Source organism: Tasmannia lanceolata, unplaced genomic scaffold (assembly GCF_043159265.1).
Source record: "Tasmannia lanceolata isolate RefF3 unplaced genomic scaffold, GAP_Taslan_0.1 ptg000020l, whole genome shotgun sequence".
NCBI lineage: Eukaryota > Viridiplantae > Streptophyta > Magnoliopsida > Canellales > Winteraceae > Tasmannia > Tasmannia lanceolata.
Genome location: NW_027518697.1, coordinates 15,999,680 through 16,020,409, shown reverse-complemented (window position 1 = coordinate 16,020,409; position 20,730 = coordinate 15,999,680). Strand labels below are relative to the sequence as shown.

The 20,730-nt window shown below is 38.5% G+C and overlaps 1 protein-coding gene across 2 annotated transcripts in view; it reads left to right on the top strand.

The window, feature by feature from the left end:
• Positions 1-20,730, top strand: part of LOC143854706 (serine/threonine-protein kinase STY46-like) — a 68,704-nt gene that overhangs the window by 23,716 nt on the left and 24,258 nt on the right. For both annotated transcript variants that reach the window (XM_077364803.1, XM_077364802.1), the window contains exon 7: positions 13,794-13,844. In XM_077364803.1, coding sequence (XP_077220918.1) covers positions 13,794-13,844 — 51 coding nt within the window. The remainder of the gene's footprint in view (positions 1-13,793; positions 13,845-20,730) is intronic.

Sequence of the window (20,730 nt, the reverse complement as noted above, 5' to 3'; positions counted from 1 at the left end):
CTCGTTGGCACATCGTACAAGAGGAGGTACGGCTTTGATACCACAACTGTAAGGACCCGATTTTCGTGACCGGATTGCTACGAGCAAGAACCTGTCAAAACCACTTAAATTTTTTTTTTTTTTTTTTTAAAACCATACATGAACACTAAACATTCATAGTTCTTATTCCAATCTCAATAGAGTTTCCTTACAAGAACTTCCACTTAAAAACAATTATTCAGCCATTCAAAGTCTCAACCGGACAATCTAAACTAAATGAAAGTGACGACTAAGCTGTGTCGTCTCCCTTATTTAATTGCTCCCATCCCCTACGCTTCTAAATGCCTTCGTGAGCAAACACATTCTCGTTAACGGTCTCTAGTCCTGTGGTGGAGAAAATAACGTCAGAGCAGATTGATAGTAACCAGGCAGGTATAAAAGTTCAATTTAATAGCAATTCAAGATCTGTATAATGCTAATAAAACGGTTGAATTCCAAAATAAAGATTTATGAGAAATTTCTACGACAGAATAGAGAAACCAATTTAAAACAATGAATTATACTGATAACTGGAATGAGCAGAGTCAATTACAATAGAAATACATATAAATCCATTTCATACTTATTATGACATTTTTTTTTAAACCTAGGGAACTCCAGCTCCCCTCAGCCTGTTGCCCTTGCCGACACGGCCGATCCGCGTGGACTTATTACGGTAGATCATACCGCCTAGGGACTCTTGGCTTCCGTAGGATTCCGACATCAACTAGGGGTTGCGTGGTTCTCCCAAGTTGTATACCTTTAATTACAGAGATAACTCAATGGTTTCCCATCACCCTTCCCCATTTCCTTTTTCTTCGATAATTTATATAGTTCAATACGCCTTCCAAATTATTTCAGGTAAATGGGAAACTACGGTTAAATTAATAGTTCTCCAATGGAAAAGTAGATATAATGCCAAACATGCGATATAAGAACTGAATTTCATAAAATAAATTTAGAAACAATAGAATTTTAGAATACTTCACCCTCCTTGTTGTATAAATTTACAATCCATACAAGCAGAGTTAGCTATCACCTGCCTTTCAGATTTTCGAACGTGAAAGAATACACTAGTCTCCGCTAGGGAGTAGAGGCGAGTAACCCTGAGCTCAAATAATAAAGGGTAACAATGTGTGTTTAATTGAATCTAATTTTTCATACACCCACACTCCTACACTACTATCTGATGCCCTGTTTTGGGGCGCCAGTACACAGAACACTAGGAGCTATTTTTCAAAACTTTTTAGATACGAAATCACCCCCATTTTAATACTATATTGCTGCCCGTGTTTGGGCACCAATACACTCGTATTATACACTACTGCTGCTACCCGGTTTTGGGCAGAAAATGCACACACACAAAAATTCTATTGCTGCCCTGTTTTTGGGCAGGAAAATACACACTCAAAAACACTATTGCTGCCCTGTTTTTGGGCAGTTTAAATTCCCGAAACAACCTCCATACTGCTGTCTCGTTTTTGAGACGCAGTCCCTCATAAAAACATAGGGTACCACTGTCCCGTTTTGGTGTGAAAACATACAAAAATATCTATTGGGAAACTCACACCTAATGAACTGTTGAACCATGAAACATATGTAGTACTTTGTTCCTTGATTAGTAAGAAAACAAATCACCTTTATTTAATTCACTTAATCAAGTATACTTTAGTAACAAATTTTTTTTTATACATATATGTATACACACTGATATACATGTGTGTATTTATATATATATATATATATATATATATATATATATATATTACTGATGGAGTACGAAATATACCAAAAACCGTTTATTGGCTTATGTCTATATCACTGGTGGAATAAAAAACCATTGGCTTAACCCTATGTGCATGTTTCTTACTGAGGTAAAAATAAAGTTATTAACAAAAAGTGTTGATGTAATCTTACAGGCATACAACTGGAAAAATATAAAATAAATTACAATTCATTTCTTAACCTTATGCACTGATGAAATCGAAAGCTATATAAAAATTTCATTCATTCTTTTATAAATCCTAATCCGCAACTACTGTTGAAAATAGAATTACTCCTAAAAATTTTATTTGCAATCTTGCGTACATTCAACTGTTAGAATTCAATATATGTATAAAGGTTTTATGGATAAAAATATGCTCACTCAATTATTTGAAAGCAACCATATAAAAATTTCATTTGAATATAAATTATTGAACTTAAGACTCTACATGCCATCCTAAATTTGATGCGATGAATACACTAACAGTTGAATCTAATATCTCTTGAATGATTAGTTCTACATAATATTTCATTGTTTTAAAACCTCAATAATTGGATAAAAACGAACTGTTGGTTTAGAGTATTTATAACTCCTATGAAATCCAAAAGTTTCATTAACTAATTAAATTTATAAAATATAGGTAAACCAAAAATTTTTCTGAACCGTTAAAAATTGCGATGACAATCAATTTCTTTCTGGTTTTATTATGCAAACTTAATCAAGTGAATTAACACCCAACTTGTATACAACACAAACAGGTATATCATACTTACTTGAGGTGTATTTTTGAGACAGGAGATTAAGGCTCCAATTTTATCTTGACTTTTTCCCTTCTTCTTTCTTCCTACTATGAATATGTGCAAGGGAACTAAGGAGAAGACAAGTATAGGCAAAATATATAAGAAACAGAGTGGGGCGTGGGTTTTTAGGGGGCATGGGTTGGGCGTCCTACTATTGTTGGGCATGAAAGGTGGAATAAAATTTCGAGGAAGCTTTCTAACTACACTAATAACCCTTGATTCAAAGATCAAGAATCTAAATTAGTTTAATACTAACATATGGTAAACTCCCTTTAATTGAGGGTTAATCTAGATGATCTCAACCCCCGATCAAATGATCAGATGATCCAATGGTCCAAAATGAATTTATTTATGTGTGTATATATATATTCTTTATAATTAACACTTAAAAATGTCGGGTGTTACATTCTACCCCTCTTAATTGAATTTCGTCCCCGAAATTTCTATGCCCATAACCTATGTATTATAGTAACATTCATAAAAATACAATGACGTATACCTACCTCTCAGTTACTGTCACTGTAGTCGTCGTCCTCGTATACATGAAGTACACTACCGCAAGCGTCGTAGATTATCGGTTTTCGGTAATGTACTTGATGTATACGAGGACGACGACTACGACAGTGATAGTAACTGAGAGGTAGGTATACGTCATTGTATTTTTATGAATGTTGCTTACTATAACACATAGGTTATGGGCATAGGAATTTCGGGGACGAAATTCAATTAAGGGGGGTAGAATGTAACACCCGACATTTTTAAGTGTTAATTATAAGGAATATATATATATATATATATATATATATATATATATATACATAAATAAATTCATTTTGGACCATTAGATCATCTGATCATTTGATCGAGGGTTGGGATCATCTAGATTAACCCTCAATTAAAGGGAGTTTACCATATGTTAGTATTAAACTAATTTAGATTCTTGATCTTTGAATCAAAGCTTATTAGTGTAGTTAGAAAGCTTCCTCAAAATTTTATTCCATGGAATATTTCACTTAAAATTTGAAAATTTGAGATTTTAAAACTTTTGGGAAAAAGCTACGTTTCCCATGCATGGGAAAACGTGCCTACTCTTTAATAAGAAGTGTGCCCACCTCCTAATTTGTTTAATATTAAAAGCAAACTATATCCCTTAAATCTTTTTTGGATTATTATCTAGAAATATATGAATAGTGAGATATTATTAAGAATAACTAGTAACTAATGAAAAAGGGATGGACGTGAGATAAAATAGAAAGAAATTCCAAATTTTATGGGCTATGCACGATTCTCATTGTGCACATCCTTCCCTCTTTTGATTGTTATTTCCTTTACTTTTTTCAAATTTTAAAAACCCTTAAAAATAGAAGATAAGATCTTGTAGATTAGACAACTCACCATATCCTATGACTCACCCTAATTGCTACACATAAGGAGAGGAATCTTAACAAAAAGGAAGGGAATATATGTGATTCCCCCTTTCACGCCCAACAATAGTAAGACGCCTGTGGACCCCGATCCCGAGGACGGCGGAGCGAGGGACGCGAGATCCCCTGTCTGTCCTCTAAGATCTCCACAATGTGAAGGAGAGCTCTACCAAGGAACTCTCGAAATTGTGCCACTCAAAGCATGGGTGGCGATATAAATGAGATACCTCTCGATTCAAGGACTAGCCCGGAACCAAGGTGTACCTATAACAAAGAAGAGTCGCCATCCAAGGAAGTAGGCCTTGGATCCCATGAAATACTCTGTTGCAACGGATAACCAAAGATACAAAAGTCCGTGCCTGATGACGAATGGGGAAGGTGTTAAGCGCCCTCAATTCGCCCAAGTGCAAGCACCTGGTCTCTTATGCCATTTTTAATTAATTTTGAAGAGTTTTGGGCTAAAATCATGTGAAATGGGAACGAGCATTCCCGAGAAAATGTCTATCTAAGCATGCATGACCCGGGGATGGGCAAAAGAAAATAAACATCCAAATCCTAACTCACCGCATCTAATCCTAACTCATCACATCTAGAAAAGCAGTAACATACACACGCACAGCTACAGCTAAGCAGACAATCAAGATAAGATGAATAAATGCTACAACTAAGCAGGTGAGATGACAGATAAGCACAACAGTAAACTACCAAAGCAATAGAATAAACACACTATCATGCGAGCCTATGTAAGAGATAATGCTAAGAAAATAATAATCAATCTCATGCTAAGAAAGTAAGCAAGCTAACAGTAGCACATTAGAAGTCAAAGATAAACACACAATGAGCTAAAAGATACAGGGAAAGAAATGAATCGGAAAATCAACGGTACATGAGGACCAAGAATGCCAGGGAAAAGAAAAGGGAGCGTACGATAGGCTCAGGGAGCGATTCTAATGAATCAAGCTCAGCGATCCTGATCCGCTAAAGATCGAATAAGTCTCACGATCGTCATAGCCTATCCTTGGGCTCAACGAGGACAATCCTTGTGAAGGGGCCACGCTATGTCGTCGCCCGTCCCAAAACATGATAAAACGTCGGAAAACCGATAAAACCGGAAAACCACGATCAAAATCGGAAATGAAATGAAAGGAAGGCTCCGAGTGACCTGATAATCATCATCCTTGCCCATTTTGATTTTTGTTGTGAAAGGTTTGAAAGATTTTTTGAAGGGTTTAAATGATTTTATTGAAAAGTTTGACTGAACTTGGGACGAAAATCCCAAGCTGCCTACGTACCCTGTGAAAAGGGATCAAGCCAACTTAGTTCGAAACAGCTTTTCGAAATACGCTTTTGTTGCTTTTGAATTTTTGTTGTTTTTGTTGTTTTTATCCCTTTTGATCGAAAGGGGATTTTGGCTCAAGAGGTTGCCGTCCGTCATCGCCTAAAACCCGACAAGATGTTCCCAAAATCGATGGGATCCCGAAATGCAAAGAGTATCCCACGGAACGTGCAAAGAATAATCCCAAAAAGGAAAGAACTCCTAAATCCTACAAGAAGTAGTAATCTCGAAGAAAAGGGAACCCCTAACCCTGTGAAAGATGACGACCTCAGAAAGGACACCTTTACGCCCTGTAAGAATCCCAAGGAAGGCAAGAAGATGCTAAGGGCAAAGGGGGTTGTCGGCTAGACTGACTTGCTGCATATGAACCAAAGTCGACCTGACTAAGATGGGTCAAACATTTCGATCAACTTGTTTCGCAAGAAACAAAGTCAATCTGTCACAGTAATGAATCAGATATCTCAAGTGACCCATTCCTTAAGGAACGAAGCAAGGTCAACCGAAGAAATACAATCGTCCTAACCAACTTGTCCCCATGCGAAGCGAAATCAATGTAACCAAGGCAAGAGACTCGCTATATTATTAGAATGAAGATAAATCACAGAGCATAGGTTGAATAGACCAAGAAGAAACTCATATACCTAACATTACTAAGAAGTACGCTGAATAAAGAACAAGAGGTAGAAGATAGAGTTTGCCCTTCTAAAACATTATGAAACCTTTATCCATGTATACCCACACAACCTGAAAATCACTCTCAAAAGCAAACACAAAACCGAAACTAGAGTTTAAGGACAGCAAACATAGAGCAAATCTAAACCTCCGGTTTTACATGTAGAAACCCAAATTGAGAATATTAAAATGAATTGCAGGCCTAGCACTATCATGATAAACAGAATTCTCATTTAAAACATGAATGGCATAAAGAGAGAGAGAAGGTTACCTGAGTTGTCAAGAGATTGGTGCTTAAAGCTCTTCTCGTTATAATCAGATCTTTGGTGCTTGGATGTAAGACCCATGATAAGAGTTGGAATAATGCCCTTCCAAAATCCTGCTATGCCTGCTTCACAATAATCCTCCTGTGCCCAGAAATTCTAATTTTCTGCAGCTTTACTCTTGAATAGTCTATGGTGTTGGACGAGTGCACCTCCAACCATAAGAACAGATCTAAAAAATATATACCTTGCAAGCTACAAGGGAGAATATGCAACAAGGAAGAAAGCTTGAATCCCAAGCTTGATACCTCTCTTGCTCAGTCGACCTCAACAGAAGAAAGGGGTAAAACCCTAAGTTTCAAAGAAGATTCATCAAAAGCTCCCTTCAAAAGAAAGTAAAGTGGGTTTCTACAGAGGATCCAATGGTCGAAATGAAGTGGGTTTTGGTTGAAGCAACAAGGTCTGATGGTATATGGTGGTGGTGATGATGGTGATAGAAAAGAAAATGGGCTCTGTGGAGATGGTGGCTCGGTGGAGGAGGGCTAGGGCAGTAAAGGAGATGGAGGGAGTGATGGTGATGATGGAGGATGGTGGTCGGTGGTGGCGAGGATGGTGGTGGTGGTGGCTTGGGAAGATGAAGAATGGTGATAAAGGGGAATTCGATGGAGATGGAGGTGAGGGAAGTGAATGGCTGAGATTAAGGGTGACACAATGGGTTTGGATATCAAGGGTGAAGGTAGAGGATGGTCGGATTCCGGCAAAAATCGCCGGAATCAATGGAGGTCGAGATTGAACTTTGATGTGGGTTTTAAGGGGTGGTGGATGAGGAGATGGCTGAAATCGATGGGGATCTCTTTCTCCTTCTCCTTCTGCTCTCTCCTACTCTCTCTGTTGCTCTGTTTTTTTTTTCTTTTTAAAAAATAGATGAAGGAGAAGAAGTTGGAGGTGAGGTGGAGGAGATTCCAACGGAGGTTTGGGTGGTGGGATTCCGGCAAGCTCGCCGGAATCAATGGGGATGGTGGTTGCTGCAAATGGAAAAAAATAAAACAAATGGGTTTGAAGGTGAGGTGGGTTTTGATGGTGGAGATTGGCTGACGGATCCGGTCGGAGGTAGAGATTCGCAGAGGTGGGTTAGGAGGTAAAAAAAAAAAAAAAAAAGGGGTCTGTTGAGGGTTGGTACCGGAATCCGGTGGCTGGATTCCGGTGGACGAGGTTGGAAGAAGGGTTTGATGGGATTTGGGGTAGGAAAATGGTGGAGGATGGTGGTCGGTGGCGGTGACAGAGATGGTTGGAGATGGGCTTGTGCCGGAGATGGGTATGGTGGAGGGTGGTGGTGATTGGGTGGTTTGGAGTTGAGGATGACGGTGGAGATTGGCCGGCGGATCCGGTCTCCTTCTCCTTCTCCTTCCTCTCTCTGCTTGTTTCTTGCGGCTCTCCTCCAAATCCCCTCTGCTACCCCTTTTCTCTCTTTTTTTAGAAAAATCCCCCTCCCTGTTCCTACGAGATTTGCCATTTTTATAGTTAGGGTTGCCACCCTCCTCTAATCTCAGCCATCCATTTTCTTCCTTTCTTGATCCTATGGCTTTTGATTCCTTATCCCTCTTGCCCTAATTCTATCCTATAAACCCTAGAAACCTAGAGTGTCTAGTTGATCTAAGCCCTACACCTCATCTCCTTAATCTAATGGCCCATGCCTGTTGCTTGCAAAGGAAGAAATGCCCATTTTACTAAATACCCCAAGGAGAAGGCAATTTTACCCTCTTGCCACTATACCCTATTTGGCTTTTCTTCTCTTAAAGGGAATGGTATATTATTCCCTCTCTCTTCTCCAAGCAATCCCAAACTGGCTAATTCACTCCCCTCCTGCTTAACATGGGAAAGTGATTTAACACACGCACGCTTTGATAAATGCACTCCTAGGGATATTAGCAGCCTCTTAGGGATTTTGCACTGCAGTGGGTGGGTACCATTTTGAGTTTTCTCTGTACTTAGGGCCCACCTCCTTCAGGAATTCTGGGATTCGGCTTCGGAATTTCATTCGAGAATTTTTTTTTGATTTCAGGGATTTATTTGATTTTGGGCAAAACGGTCCGGTCAAAATGGGGTGTCTACAACGCCCAACCCATGCCCCCTAAAAACCCACGCCCCACTCTGTTTCTTATATATTTTGCCTATACTTGTCTTCTCCTTAGTTCCCTTGCACATATTCACAGTAGGAAGAAAGAAGGGAAAAAGCGAAGATAAAATTGGACCCTTAATCTCCTGTCTCAAAAATACACCTCAAGTAAGTATGACATACCTGTTTGTGTTGTATACAAGTTGGGTGTTAATTCCCTTGATTAAGTTTACATAATAAAACCATAATGAAATTGATTGTCATCGCAATTTTTAACGGTTCAGAAATTTTTTTAGTTTACTTATATTTTATAAATTTAATTTCTTAATGAAACTTTTGGATTTCATCGGAGTTTTAAACACTCTAAACCAACAGTTGATTTTTATCCAATTATTGGGGTTTTAAAACAATGAAATATTATGTAGTACTAATCTTTCAAGAGATATTAGATTCAATTGTTAGTGTATTCATCGCATAAAATTTAGGATGGCATGTAGAGTCCTAAGTTCAATAATTTATATTCAAATGAAATTTTTATATGGTTGCTTTCAAATAGTTGAGTGAGCATATTTTTATCCATAAAACCTTTATACATATATTGAATTCTAACAGTTGAATGTATGCAGGCTTGCAAATAAAATTTTTAGGAGTAATTCTATTTCCAACAGTAGTTGCGTATTAGGATTTATAAAAGAATGAATGAAATTATTATATAGCTTTCGATTTAATCAGTGCATAAGGTTAAGAAATGAATTGTAATGTATTTTATATTTTTTCAGTTGTATGCCCTCTAAGATTACATCAACACTTTTTGTAAATAACTTTATTTTTACCTCAATATGAAACATGCACATAGGGTTAAGCCAATGGTTTTTTATTCCACCAGTGATATATATATATATATATATATATAAGCCACTAAAAGGTTTTTGGTGTATTTCGTACTCCATTAGTGATATATATATATATATATATAGAGGAAAGTGAAGCTACACCGCCGGTGTAGCTAAGTTAGCTACACCGCCGGCTTAAAATACAATGGGCCCACATTGTTTTGGTGATCCAAACCATTCATTTGATTGGCCCTCACATAGATAAGGTGTCCACCAAAAATCAGCTCCATAGGATCATCCCAACCCTACGATTTGTGGAGGCAAAAATGAACGTATAAAAACCTTCACAAATTTGTCCATTTTTGCCTCCACAGTTTGAAGGGTTGGGATGATCCTATGGAGCTGATTTTTGGTGGACACCCTATCTATGTGAGGGCCAATCAAATGAATGGTTTGGATCACCAAAACAATGTGGGCCCATTGTATTTTAAGCCGGCGGTGTAGCTTCACTTTCCTCATATATATATATAAGCCAATAAAAGGTTTTTGGTGTATTTCGTACTCCATTAGTGATATATATATATATATATATATATATATATATATATTTTGTTACTAAAGTATACTTGATTAAGTAAATTAAATAAAGGTGATTTGTTTTCTTACTAATCAAGGAACAAAGTACTACATATGTTTCATGGTTCAACAGTTCATTAGGTGTGAGTTTCCCAATAGATTTTTTTGTATGTTTTCACACCAAAACGGGACAGTGGTACCCTATAGTTTTATGAGGGACTGCGTCTCAAAAACGGGACAGCTGTATGGAGGCTGTTTCGGGTATTTTTCCTGCCCAAAAACATGGCAGCACTAGTGCTTTTGAGTGTATTTTCCTGCCCAAAAACAGGGCAGCAATATTGTTTTTGTGTGTGTGCATTTTTCCTGCCCAAAACCGGGCAGCAGCAGTAGTGTATAATACGAGTGTATTGGTGCCCAAACACGGGCAGCAATATAGTGTTAAAATGGGGGTGATTTCGTATCCAAAAAATTTGAGAAATAACTCCTGGTGTTCTGTGTATTGGCGCCCCAAAACAGGGCATCAGATAGTAGTGTAGGAGTGTGGGTGTATGAAAAATTAGATTCAATTAAACTCACACTGTTACCCTTTATTATTTGACCTCAGGGTTACTCCCCTCTACTCCCTAGTAGAGACCAGTGTATTCTTTTACGTTAGAAAATCTGAAAGGCAGGTGATAGCTAACTCTGCTTGTATGGATTTTTTATACAACAAGGAGGGTGAAGTATTCTAAAATTCTATTGTTTCTAAATTTATTTTGTGAAATGCAGTTCTTATATCACATGTTTGGCATTATATATGCTTTTCCATTGGAGAACTATTAATTTAACCGTAGTTTCCCATTTACCTGAAATAATTTGGAAGGCGTATTGAATATTATAAATTCTCCAAGAAAAAGGAAATGGGGTAGGGTGATGGGAAACCATTGAGTTATCCCCGTAATTAAAGGTATACAACTTGGGAGAACCGCGAAACCCCTAGTTGATGTCGGAATCCTACGGAGGCCAAGAGTCCTTAGGCGGTATAATCTACCGTAATAAGTCCACGCGGAATCGGCCGTGTCGGCAAGGGCAACAGGCTAATGGGAGCTGGAGTGCCCTGGGTTTAAAAAAAATGTCAAATAAGTATGAAATGGATTTATATGTATTTCTATTGTAATTGACTCTGCTCATTCCAGTTATCAGTACAATTCATTGTTTTAAATTGGTTTCTCTATTCATGGTTTAGAAATTTCCCGTAAATCTTTATTTTGGAATTCAACCGTTTTATTAGCAGTATACGGATCTTGAATTGCTGTTAAATTGAACTTTTATACCTGCCTGGTTACTATCAATCTGCTCTGACGTTGTTTTCTCCCCCACAGGACTAGAGACTGTTAACGAGAGTGCGTTTGCGCACGAAGACATTTAGAAGCGTAGGGGATGGGAGCAATTAAATGAGGGAGACGACACAACTTGGTCGTCACTTTCATTTAGTTTAGATTGTCCGGTTGAGACTTTGAATGGCTGAATAATTGTTTTTAAGTGGAAGTTCTTGTAAGGAAACTCTATTGAGATTGGAATAAGAACAGGTTCTTGCTCGTAGCAATCCGGTCACGGAAATCGGGTCGTTACAAAATCACAATTTGAGTGATGTGGAAGGTGAAAGGTTGATCGATGCTCTACTTGTTTCCAATGATTAGTGGGAAGATTGATTTGCATATCTCTTACTCGACCTGGCATTGCATATGTTGTGTCATCAGTCAGTTCATTCATGGCCCAAGGGCCTCACACTTTGATGTTGTTTATTGCATTTTGAGATATCTAAAATTCTCACCAGAAAAGGAAATTTTATTTGGAAAGCATGGCCATTTGAAAGTTGAGGCATAAAAGGATTCCTACTAGTCTGGATCTGTTAGTGATAAACGGTTGACATTGGGTTACTATTCATTTGTGGAAGATAACCTTGTTACCTGTTGTAGTAAGAAACAATAAGTGGTTTCCAAATCCAGTGCAAAAGCAGAATTAAGATCCATGGCTCATGGTGTTTGTGAACTAATGTGGCTTCAGAGATTGCTATCTAACTTTGGACTCTCTACATTTGGTCCTATTAACTTGTATTGTGATAACAAAGTTTCCATCAGTATAGCACACAATTCGGTTCAACACGATCGAACGAAAGATTTTGTAGTTAATCATAACTTCATCCAAGTGAGCTTAAGCATTGATTGATTTGTGTCCTGCATATTCTTAATCAAGGACAGTTAGCATATTTCCTTACAGAAGCCGTTACTATAGATATACTATCTAAGATCAGTGGCAAGTTAGTTATGGATGATATCTTTGCACCAAGCTAAGGGGGAGTGTTGAGATATAGGGCTTACAAGATTTATTCATGTCTAAAGGGTAAATTGTATTTCTCCCTTTTTTCTCACTTATTAGTGGCATTATTGCAAATATTGCATGCCATTAATATAATGGAGAGAGTGTGTTCGATAGACATGTCCAATCTCACTTCCCACAATTTCTCTCTTCACCTTTCGCTTCTTCTCTTTCATCTCACTTTTTCCCTTTGTCCATCACTCTAGGGACTTAATCAATATTTTCTGCTTAGTTTATTATGATCTTCTACTTAAAGCGGGTAGCATTCTTCGCTATCATGTGATTCGTAGGTTCTCTGGATGTTAAGTAGATATGTTTTTTATTGGTCTCCTGCTAATGCTCCTACACTTTGCTTCTTGGGGATTCTGTTTACTAAGGTCGAATCTAGGGCCATGGATAATATTTCCATATTTTGAGCCAATGATGCTTTAAAAGAAGAAATAAGTCAAAGGAAAGGCTAGTGAGAGTTGTATAGGTAAATATTCTCCTTCATCTTTAAATGAGGTGGCTGATTTTAGTGACCAGCCTTTTTACATGTCATCTATTGGTTGTTCAACCCTGGAATTCTTTCTTTGGCATCATTCTTTGGCTAGCTGCCATCTGTCAGAGGTAGAATCGAGCTTCTTTCCAGTATGCAAGGTAGCCCTTTTGAGTCTATTCAAACCATAGTTGTAAATTTCGTTTCGGTGGCCATTTCGTTTTGGCCACCGAAACGAAATTTCGGAAAATTTCGGACAATTTCGTTCGAAACTTTTCGGTAAATTTCGTCAAATTTCTGTAAATTTCAGTCAATTCTGGTCAATTCCTTTCAATTTCGGTCGATTTCAATCAATTTCGGCCGAAATCCGGAACGAAACAAAATTTTCGTCATTTCGTTCCGGTTTTCGGCCGAAACCGAAATGTTTCGTCCATTTTGGACGAAACGAAACGAAATTTACAACTGTGATTCAAACTCTGATGAGAAGTGGATGATAATATTTGATATACGTAGGTCTTGATATGGCAAATGTGTTTCAGCATGTTGGGAAAATTCTATCTGCATTCAGGATATAGGGTATAAGGTTATTCAGTGAGTTTGTTATGTATTTCTCATGATGATTATGGTCATCATTCCTGTTGTTGGTTTATTATCACCCTGGATTCACATTTCAACAAAAATGATTGATTTTTTACCCTCTTGATCTTAAGGAAATTGGCATTTCATCCTTTCAAATAAAAAAAATCCTTTCTATGCATCGGAATGCCTTTTACTGTTGCTGAAGACCTCAAGCACGCGGCGCACATGATGCTAATGATAGCCACATGGCCCTTTTTAGCATTCCTCGTCTATATATGTTCACATTTTTCTTTTTAAAATTCATTTTGCAGTTTCTCCTACTGCTTGGTGCATGGAGAACAGTGATAGTTGAAACTGACAATGCAATGTTATAGGGTGAATATAATACTCAAAATTAATCTTATTAAAATATCAGTGTTTTTGTTTTGAAAAAGTTCAACAATGTGGTAAATTTCTTGTGAATTTTGCAAATGTTAATATCATCAAAGAAATCAGTTTAATTGACATTGTGGACCTTTGTCTATACTCCCATTTTGATTCATATTGCTCAAGGAACATCCTTTTTGAATTTTTAGGAGACCGAGCAGCTTAGACATGCACTGGAGAAGGAAATTTTTAAGATTGAGGTAAGTTATTGGTTAAGTCTCATGTTTGTGTAAATTGAAGTATTTGTCAAATTAGCTGTTCATGCATTAAGTATGATTCAGTATTATGCGTTATTCTATTAATATACTGTTTGGTATAAACTTTCATTTATTATTGTCATATTGCCCTATTGGATTGAAGCATTACATGCTAAAATAACTTTCACTAAAAACATGTAAGAAGGTTGATTGGGGACCTTTTGAACTGGTTATATATGTGTTGGAATTGTGTGTCCCTTCTTTGAACAGCACTTTTACTGGAATAGTATTTCAAAATATCCTTGAATGTCTTGTTGAAAGTTGTTTTTTCTTGTTATTCCTTCTAGACATGTAGATTAATCATTTGACGATCTTTGTTTTTCATTGTTGGAGTGATACTTTTGGCAACCATTTTATGCCATTATTGGCACAGAATGTTTTGATGTCTTATGGAACACCAAAGTGTCTGTACTGCCAAAAATTCTTTGCTCTAAGCATGCCAATTTATTTGCTCCAAGGCAAAACTGGGTGGACTTGGGTAAGTTGAAGGAGTTTTTTATTTGAGTTGTCCGAGACGAGATAACTCGTGAGAAAATGAATTAACCCAGGGAGTGTTAAACATTGGCTCTAAGGGAAGATCTAAATGAAAGGGAATTCAACGTGTAGAAAGGAAGTTGGCATCAGGGAAGAAGAAATACTTATCCTTTTGGGGGAAGAATCACTTTGATTAAGGGAGCACTGTTTAAAATGCCCATCTATTTTATTTTTATGTCACTTTACAAAGTTCTGGTAACCGTTGCGAAGCGTATTGAGCGGTTGCAAAGGGACTTTCTATGGGAAGACTTGGAGGAAGGCAAAAAACTCAAACAGCTGTTAAAGTGGAGCAAGGTGTGCAAATCCAAAAAACATGGTGGGCTCGGTATCGGGACACTAAGACTACGTAACAAATCCCACCTGGGCAAGTGGCTTTGGAGATTCGGATTTGAGAAGGATGCACTATGGCATAACATCATCGGTGGAAAGTATGGTAGTGGATGGGGAGATTGGATGTGTCGGGACCCGCCATGCGACAAGGGCTCGGGGGCATGGAAGTCCATAAGTTCTGTGCGTGCCCATATTTTGTCGTTGGTCAGATTCAGGGTTGGTCGGGGGGACAACATACGTTTCTAGATGGATTTATAGTTGGGGGATCATCCTCTATGTGAGAAATTTCCGTACCTATTCCGTTTGGCATCCAACCCGGATGCATGTGTGGCTGATAACCTGGTTCGGGGTGAGGATGTTGGGTGTATGGTGTGGGATATCAGGATGCGGCGCAATCTCAAGGATGAGAAAATCAAGAACTTTGCGGACTTACTTCAATCCCTCGTATCGTTATAACTGTTGGTTCATGAGGTCGATCGCTGCCCGTGGATTCCGGAGCCACAAGGAGGCTTCTCTGTGCGATCCTTCTTTCTCAAACTGAATAACGATGATAGGACCTCGTCACGCCGTTGCCACATATGGCGCTAACCCAGACCGCTGCGCATATTGGCCTTTGCATGGACTGTCATGCATCGCTGCATTAATACCTGTGAACGTTTTAAGAAGTGCTGTTTCAGACTTGCTAGTTGGTGTGTCCTATGCCGCGAGACGAAGGAGACCTTGGACCACATATTCCTACTCTGCATTTACTCTCATAGAATCTGGATGTCTATGTCCCATTTCCTTGGTATGCTATGGGTTACTCAAAGGAAGATCACCAAAGTTATTCTAAATTGGTGGAGCGCCTACCAAGGCTGTTTGGGGCAATCATTACGGATGACCTTACCATACGCCATCATTTGGCGTGTCTGGACAGAGCGAAACAACAGATCATTCTCTAATAAGGAACAGCACTGGAATCATGTCGTCCTGGATATAAAACTATCTTTGATCGCTTGGGCTAGAGCAAAGGGAATGCTACCGTACTCTACTGGGACTACCCTTAGGAATTGGAGGACTGTGGTGTCGGAGAGGAGAGCATGGGATCACATCACACTGCAGTGGATTGCTCCCAATGAGGGCTGATTCAAACTAAATTTCGATGCTAGCTTGTTTTGTAACCCTGGCAGGGCAGGTTTTGGAGGTGTGATTCGCAATTCCACTGGCCGCACAATCATGTCTTATTCGGGCCCCGCCTGTATCTGTGATGCCAATGAAGCTGAGGCGAGGGGGTTACTCTTTGGGCTAAAGTGGTTTGAAGCGCACAATGTTGGACCTTGATTGTGGAGGGGGGTTCATCTAACGTTATCCCATGGGCAGCTAACTAGTGCGGTGGGCTGTGGAGACTTTACCACATTCTCCATGAAATCCGTGAATTGGCGCGCTACTTACATCCACAAATCGTACATAGGCGAAGGTCTGTTAATTCCATGGCGGACGGGTTAGCAAGAGAAGATGTTTCCCTAACGTTGACGAATGTAATTTGCTCTGATATTTTGGGAACACAGTAGGAACTTTTGCTTTCTTACTGCGAAGCTTATGAGTTGTTTGATTCTATATACTGGGGACAGCTTGTCCCTCTTTTTCTTCTATGAAATAAAATTCGTTGTCTTCCAAAAAAAAAAGATGGAAGGGAATTCATCTTGGTCTATCAGGGTTAGAGCCTTAGTTTCTACTTTTAGTTTACCATTGACTCCTTTCAGCTCTACTTAAGCTCTTGGTAGAAAATGATCGAAATTAGGTATATAAGGAAGACAATGGATGCAGGTATGCTAATTCTCATCATAATCCCATCTTGTTTGGACTCTGAACTTGAAACTTTCACTGTGAAAATTAGTGGAATATATTGAAATTGTATAGAAGAGTTATGGCCTTGTGCAGTAGCATCTAAAACTTAAGACCATCGGCATCACATTGGTCTTTTGTTGTGTAGATATAATTGAACCCTATGACTTATTTTGTCTTAAAACAAACAAATACAACTTCTTGATCCTAGTTATGTATTAACCCATGTTTAAACTGACTTTAGCGTCATTGGCCCCATGTTCCCTTCTTTGACGAAGCAATATTGATTGAAGTTGAGATGGAAATCGTCAAGACAGTGAAGTCAAATACACACTTTTGGGTAAAATCTTGATTTTTTTTTCATTGAGATATTTTTGTTTGATATGGGGTTGAAATCTTTTATATGCATTTTATCTGGTAGGCTGGGATGTGCAGAGAATGAGCTTTTGTGGGTGAGAAAAAACAATATCAGTTCTACTCATTGTTCTTGGATATTATCAGTGTTACTCTCTATCATTGTTATAATTATCCTAACTGAAAATACCAATATGCTAAAGATTTCTGTAGCTTGAGTAGCAAGACGGGATCAGGGGAAGAGGAAGCAGTGGTGAATGTAGTTAAGGAGAGATGAATGTAGTTAAGGAGAGAGTAGAGTAAGTAAAATTGAAGCTCTGTTTGGCATTTTTCCATCTTTCAACAATTGACACTAATATTCTAAAGCATAATCATGATATCCTGACAGCATGTTTGAGTAGTTTCATGCAAGACCTTTTCGTATATATTTTCTATTTCTTAGAATTATTCTCTACTCTATGTGCTAGTATGCCGATATATTAGAGAAGAATTCAATCATCATTTTGAGACATCGTGCAGGATCTGCTTCACAGTGCCATTTATTTTCACACATTTTTTATTTGCTGTAGTCAACTCAACTCAACTCAACTCAACAAAGCCTTTGTCCCAAACTAGTTGGGGTCAGCTAAAATGAATCCTTTAGAAAAATTTCATGAAGAAGGTGAAAGGAATGTACCCGGCTCTAGTTGGGTTCTTCTACTTGGATCATTTTCTTCCATTCTATCCTATCCAAGGTCATGTTCTTTGTTATGTTCCTAGCTATCAAGTCTTTCCTCACTGTTTCTACCCAAGTTGTTTTCAGTCTGCCCCTACCTCATCAATTTGGCACGAGTCGCCTCTTCTCACCGGAGCATCCAAAGGCCTACGTGGGATATGTCCAAACCATCTTAAGCGGTGCTCTCTCATCTTCTCCTCAATTGGTGCCACCCCCACCTTTTTACGGATGTCTTTATTTTTAATTCTATCTAACCTTGTGAGGCCACACATCCATCTTAGTATTCGCATCTCCGCTACACTCATCTTATGCACATGCTGCTTCTTGGTGGTCCAACATTCTGAGCCGTACATCATGGTTGGCCTCACAGCTGTCTTACAAAACTTTCCCTTCAACTTGGTAGGGATTTTACGGTCGCACAGAACTCCTGAGGCAAGCTTCCACTTCAATCAACCTGCTCTTATTCTATGGTTAACATCCTCTTCAATCTCTCCTTCCTTATGTAGAATTGAACTAAGGTAGCGAAAGATATCCCTCTTAGGTACCTCCTGTCCAGTCATATTTACTAAAATCTCGTCCCGCCTCCTTATATTACTAAAGTTGCACTCCATATACTCTGTCTTAGTCCTACTCAGTCTAAAACCTTTGGAATCCAAAGTAGCTCTCCATAACTATAACTTAGCATTTACTCCTGCTTTGGTTTCGTCGATTAATACTATGCCATCTGCAAATAACATACACCACGGTACCTCATCCTGGATACCCTCCGTAAGCTCATCCATAACTAGCGTAAAAAGATAAGGGCTTAGAGCTGATCCTTGGTGCAGTCCTATTGTAATTGGAAACTCACTAGACGTGCCATCCATGATTCTGACACTAGTTACTGCTCCATCATACATATCCTTAATCACATTAACATATTTAGTAGGCACTTTTTCCCTTTCAAGGACCCACCACATAACACTCCTGGGAACCCAATCATGCGCTTTTCCAAATCAATGAAAACCATATGAGGGTCTTTTTTATTTTCTCTGAATCTCTCCATTAACCGCCTAATCAAGAAGATAGCTTCCATAGTCGATCGTCCGGGCATGAAGCCAAACTGATTCTCAGACACCTTAGTCTCTTTCCTTAGTCTATGCTCAATTACCCTCTCCCAAAGCTTCACGGTATGACTCATTAGCTTAATTCCCCAATAATTGGTGCAACTCTGAATATCCCCTTTATTCTTATAAATAGGTACTAATGTACTCTTCCTCCACTCATCAGGCATCTTCTTAGTCTTCAAAATATTGATAAATAATCTAGTTAACCAAACCAAACCCACATCACCCAAGCATCTCCAAGTCTCAATAAGAATATCGCCAAGCCCCCTAGCCTTACCTAATTTCATATTTTTCATAGCTACTCTTATCTCTGATGTTCGGATTCTACGAACAAACCTCCGGTTTGTATCATCAAAAGCGTTATCAAGTTCTCCCAAATTTGCTACAGGTTCTCCATTAAACAATTTATCAAAATAACTTCTCCACCTCTCTTTAACTTCGTTTTCTTTTACTAACAATCTTTGATTCTCATCTTTGATGCATTTTATATGATTCAAGTCCCTGCTCTTCCTTTCTCTTATCTTAGCAAGCTTGTAGACACCTTTTTCGCTCTCTTTCGTCCCTAACTTGTGGTACAAATCCTCATATGCCTTACCTCTAGCTTCCCTTATTGCCTTCTTAGCTTCTTTTCTAGCCAATTTATACTTCTCAATGTTCTCCTCATTTCTATACTTATGCAAACATTTATAACTAATGCGGGTGCTTAAGAGAGAAGAAGAGAAATTAGAAATCAAGAGCAAAAGGAGCATGGTTTTAAATTTCGGCCGAAACGTTTCGTTTCGGCCGAAATATTTCGTTTCGGCCGAAATATTTCGGTTTCGGTGGAAACCGAAACGAAATTCACTGTGAGTCGGAAAAGTACCAAACTTCGCCGAAACGTTTCGGAAATTTCGGCCGAAACGTTTCGTTTCGGTAAAATTTCGGTGAAATTTCGAAAATTTCGGTGAAATTTCGAAAATTTCAGCGAAGTTTCGGAAATTTTGGTGAAACGTTTTGGTGAAGTACAAAATTTCGGTGAAATTTCGGAAATTTCGGTGAAACGTTTCGGAAATTTCCAAAATTTCACCGAAATTTCGGTGAAATTTTTACAAGATTTCGTCCGAAATTTTGTTCCGAAACCGAAACCGAAACCGAAACCGAGATTTAAAACCTTGAAAAGGAGAGAAGAACCAAAATGGGAACAATGCTCAACCCAATTGATATTCCATCAATTACATAAGTTTATCAACCTCAAAAATCCCCTCAAAAGATCGTTTCTAACCCTTTAAATAAAAGAAAACCAAAGAAAATTCGTTCAACCTTCTCCACTAGCTAACTTAGGGACTTACATAACATTAATTGCATTGGAACTCACTAACTTTGACTGTTTTGGGAACCCACAGACACAGTCCACTAAAACTGCCATAACATTCTAACTACTGGGCCAATTTTTGAGCACTAGTACTTGTTCGAAAGATCTCAAAGAGACCTACAACTTTGTAGTTTACCATTTTCCATGATTCTGCCATTTAATAGCCCAAAAGCTTGGTTGAAAATCGATCAGAAGCTTTAATGCGGGAATGCACCTTGGAACTCCACCAAAGCCACCTAAGCATGACGTGACTGCCATGTTGGCACTGCATCAATAACATTATCTTTTAGACCTAATCGCCTTTTGGACCTCATCATTCCACCACCACGTATGTGTCTTTAGACGGTAGCCCACTTCCACTAGATTCTCCAAGTACCTCTCTAGCCACTTTCCTGATATAACTAGACATCCCATTCCACATAATATTAGTCCCCTCGTCAAGACTCCAAGGTCCTTCCTTAAGTAGTCTATCCTTAAACATCTTTAGTTTTTCCCCTTTGAGATCCCACAACCTAGTCCTCGGATGTCTAACATCTCTATCTTTTCTCTTACAACATTTGATGCATATATCCAACACCACCAGCCTATGTTGTGTGACTAAACACTCCCCGGTAT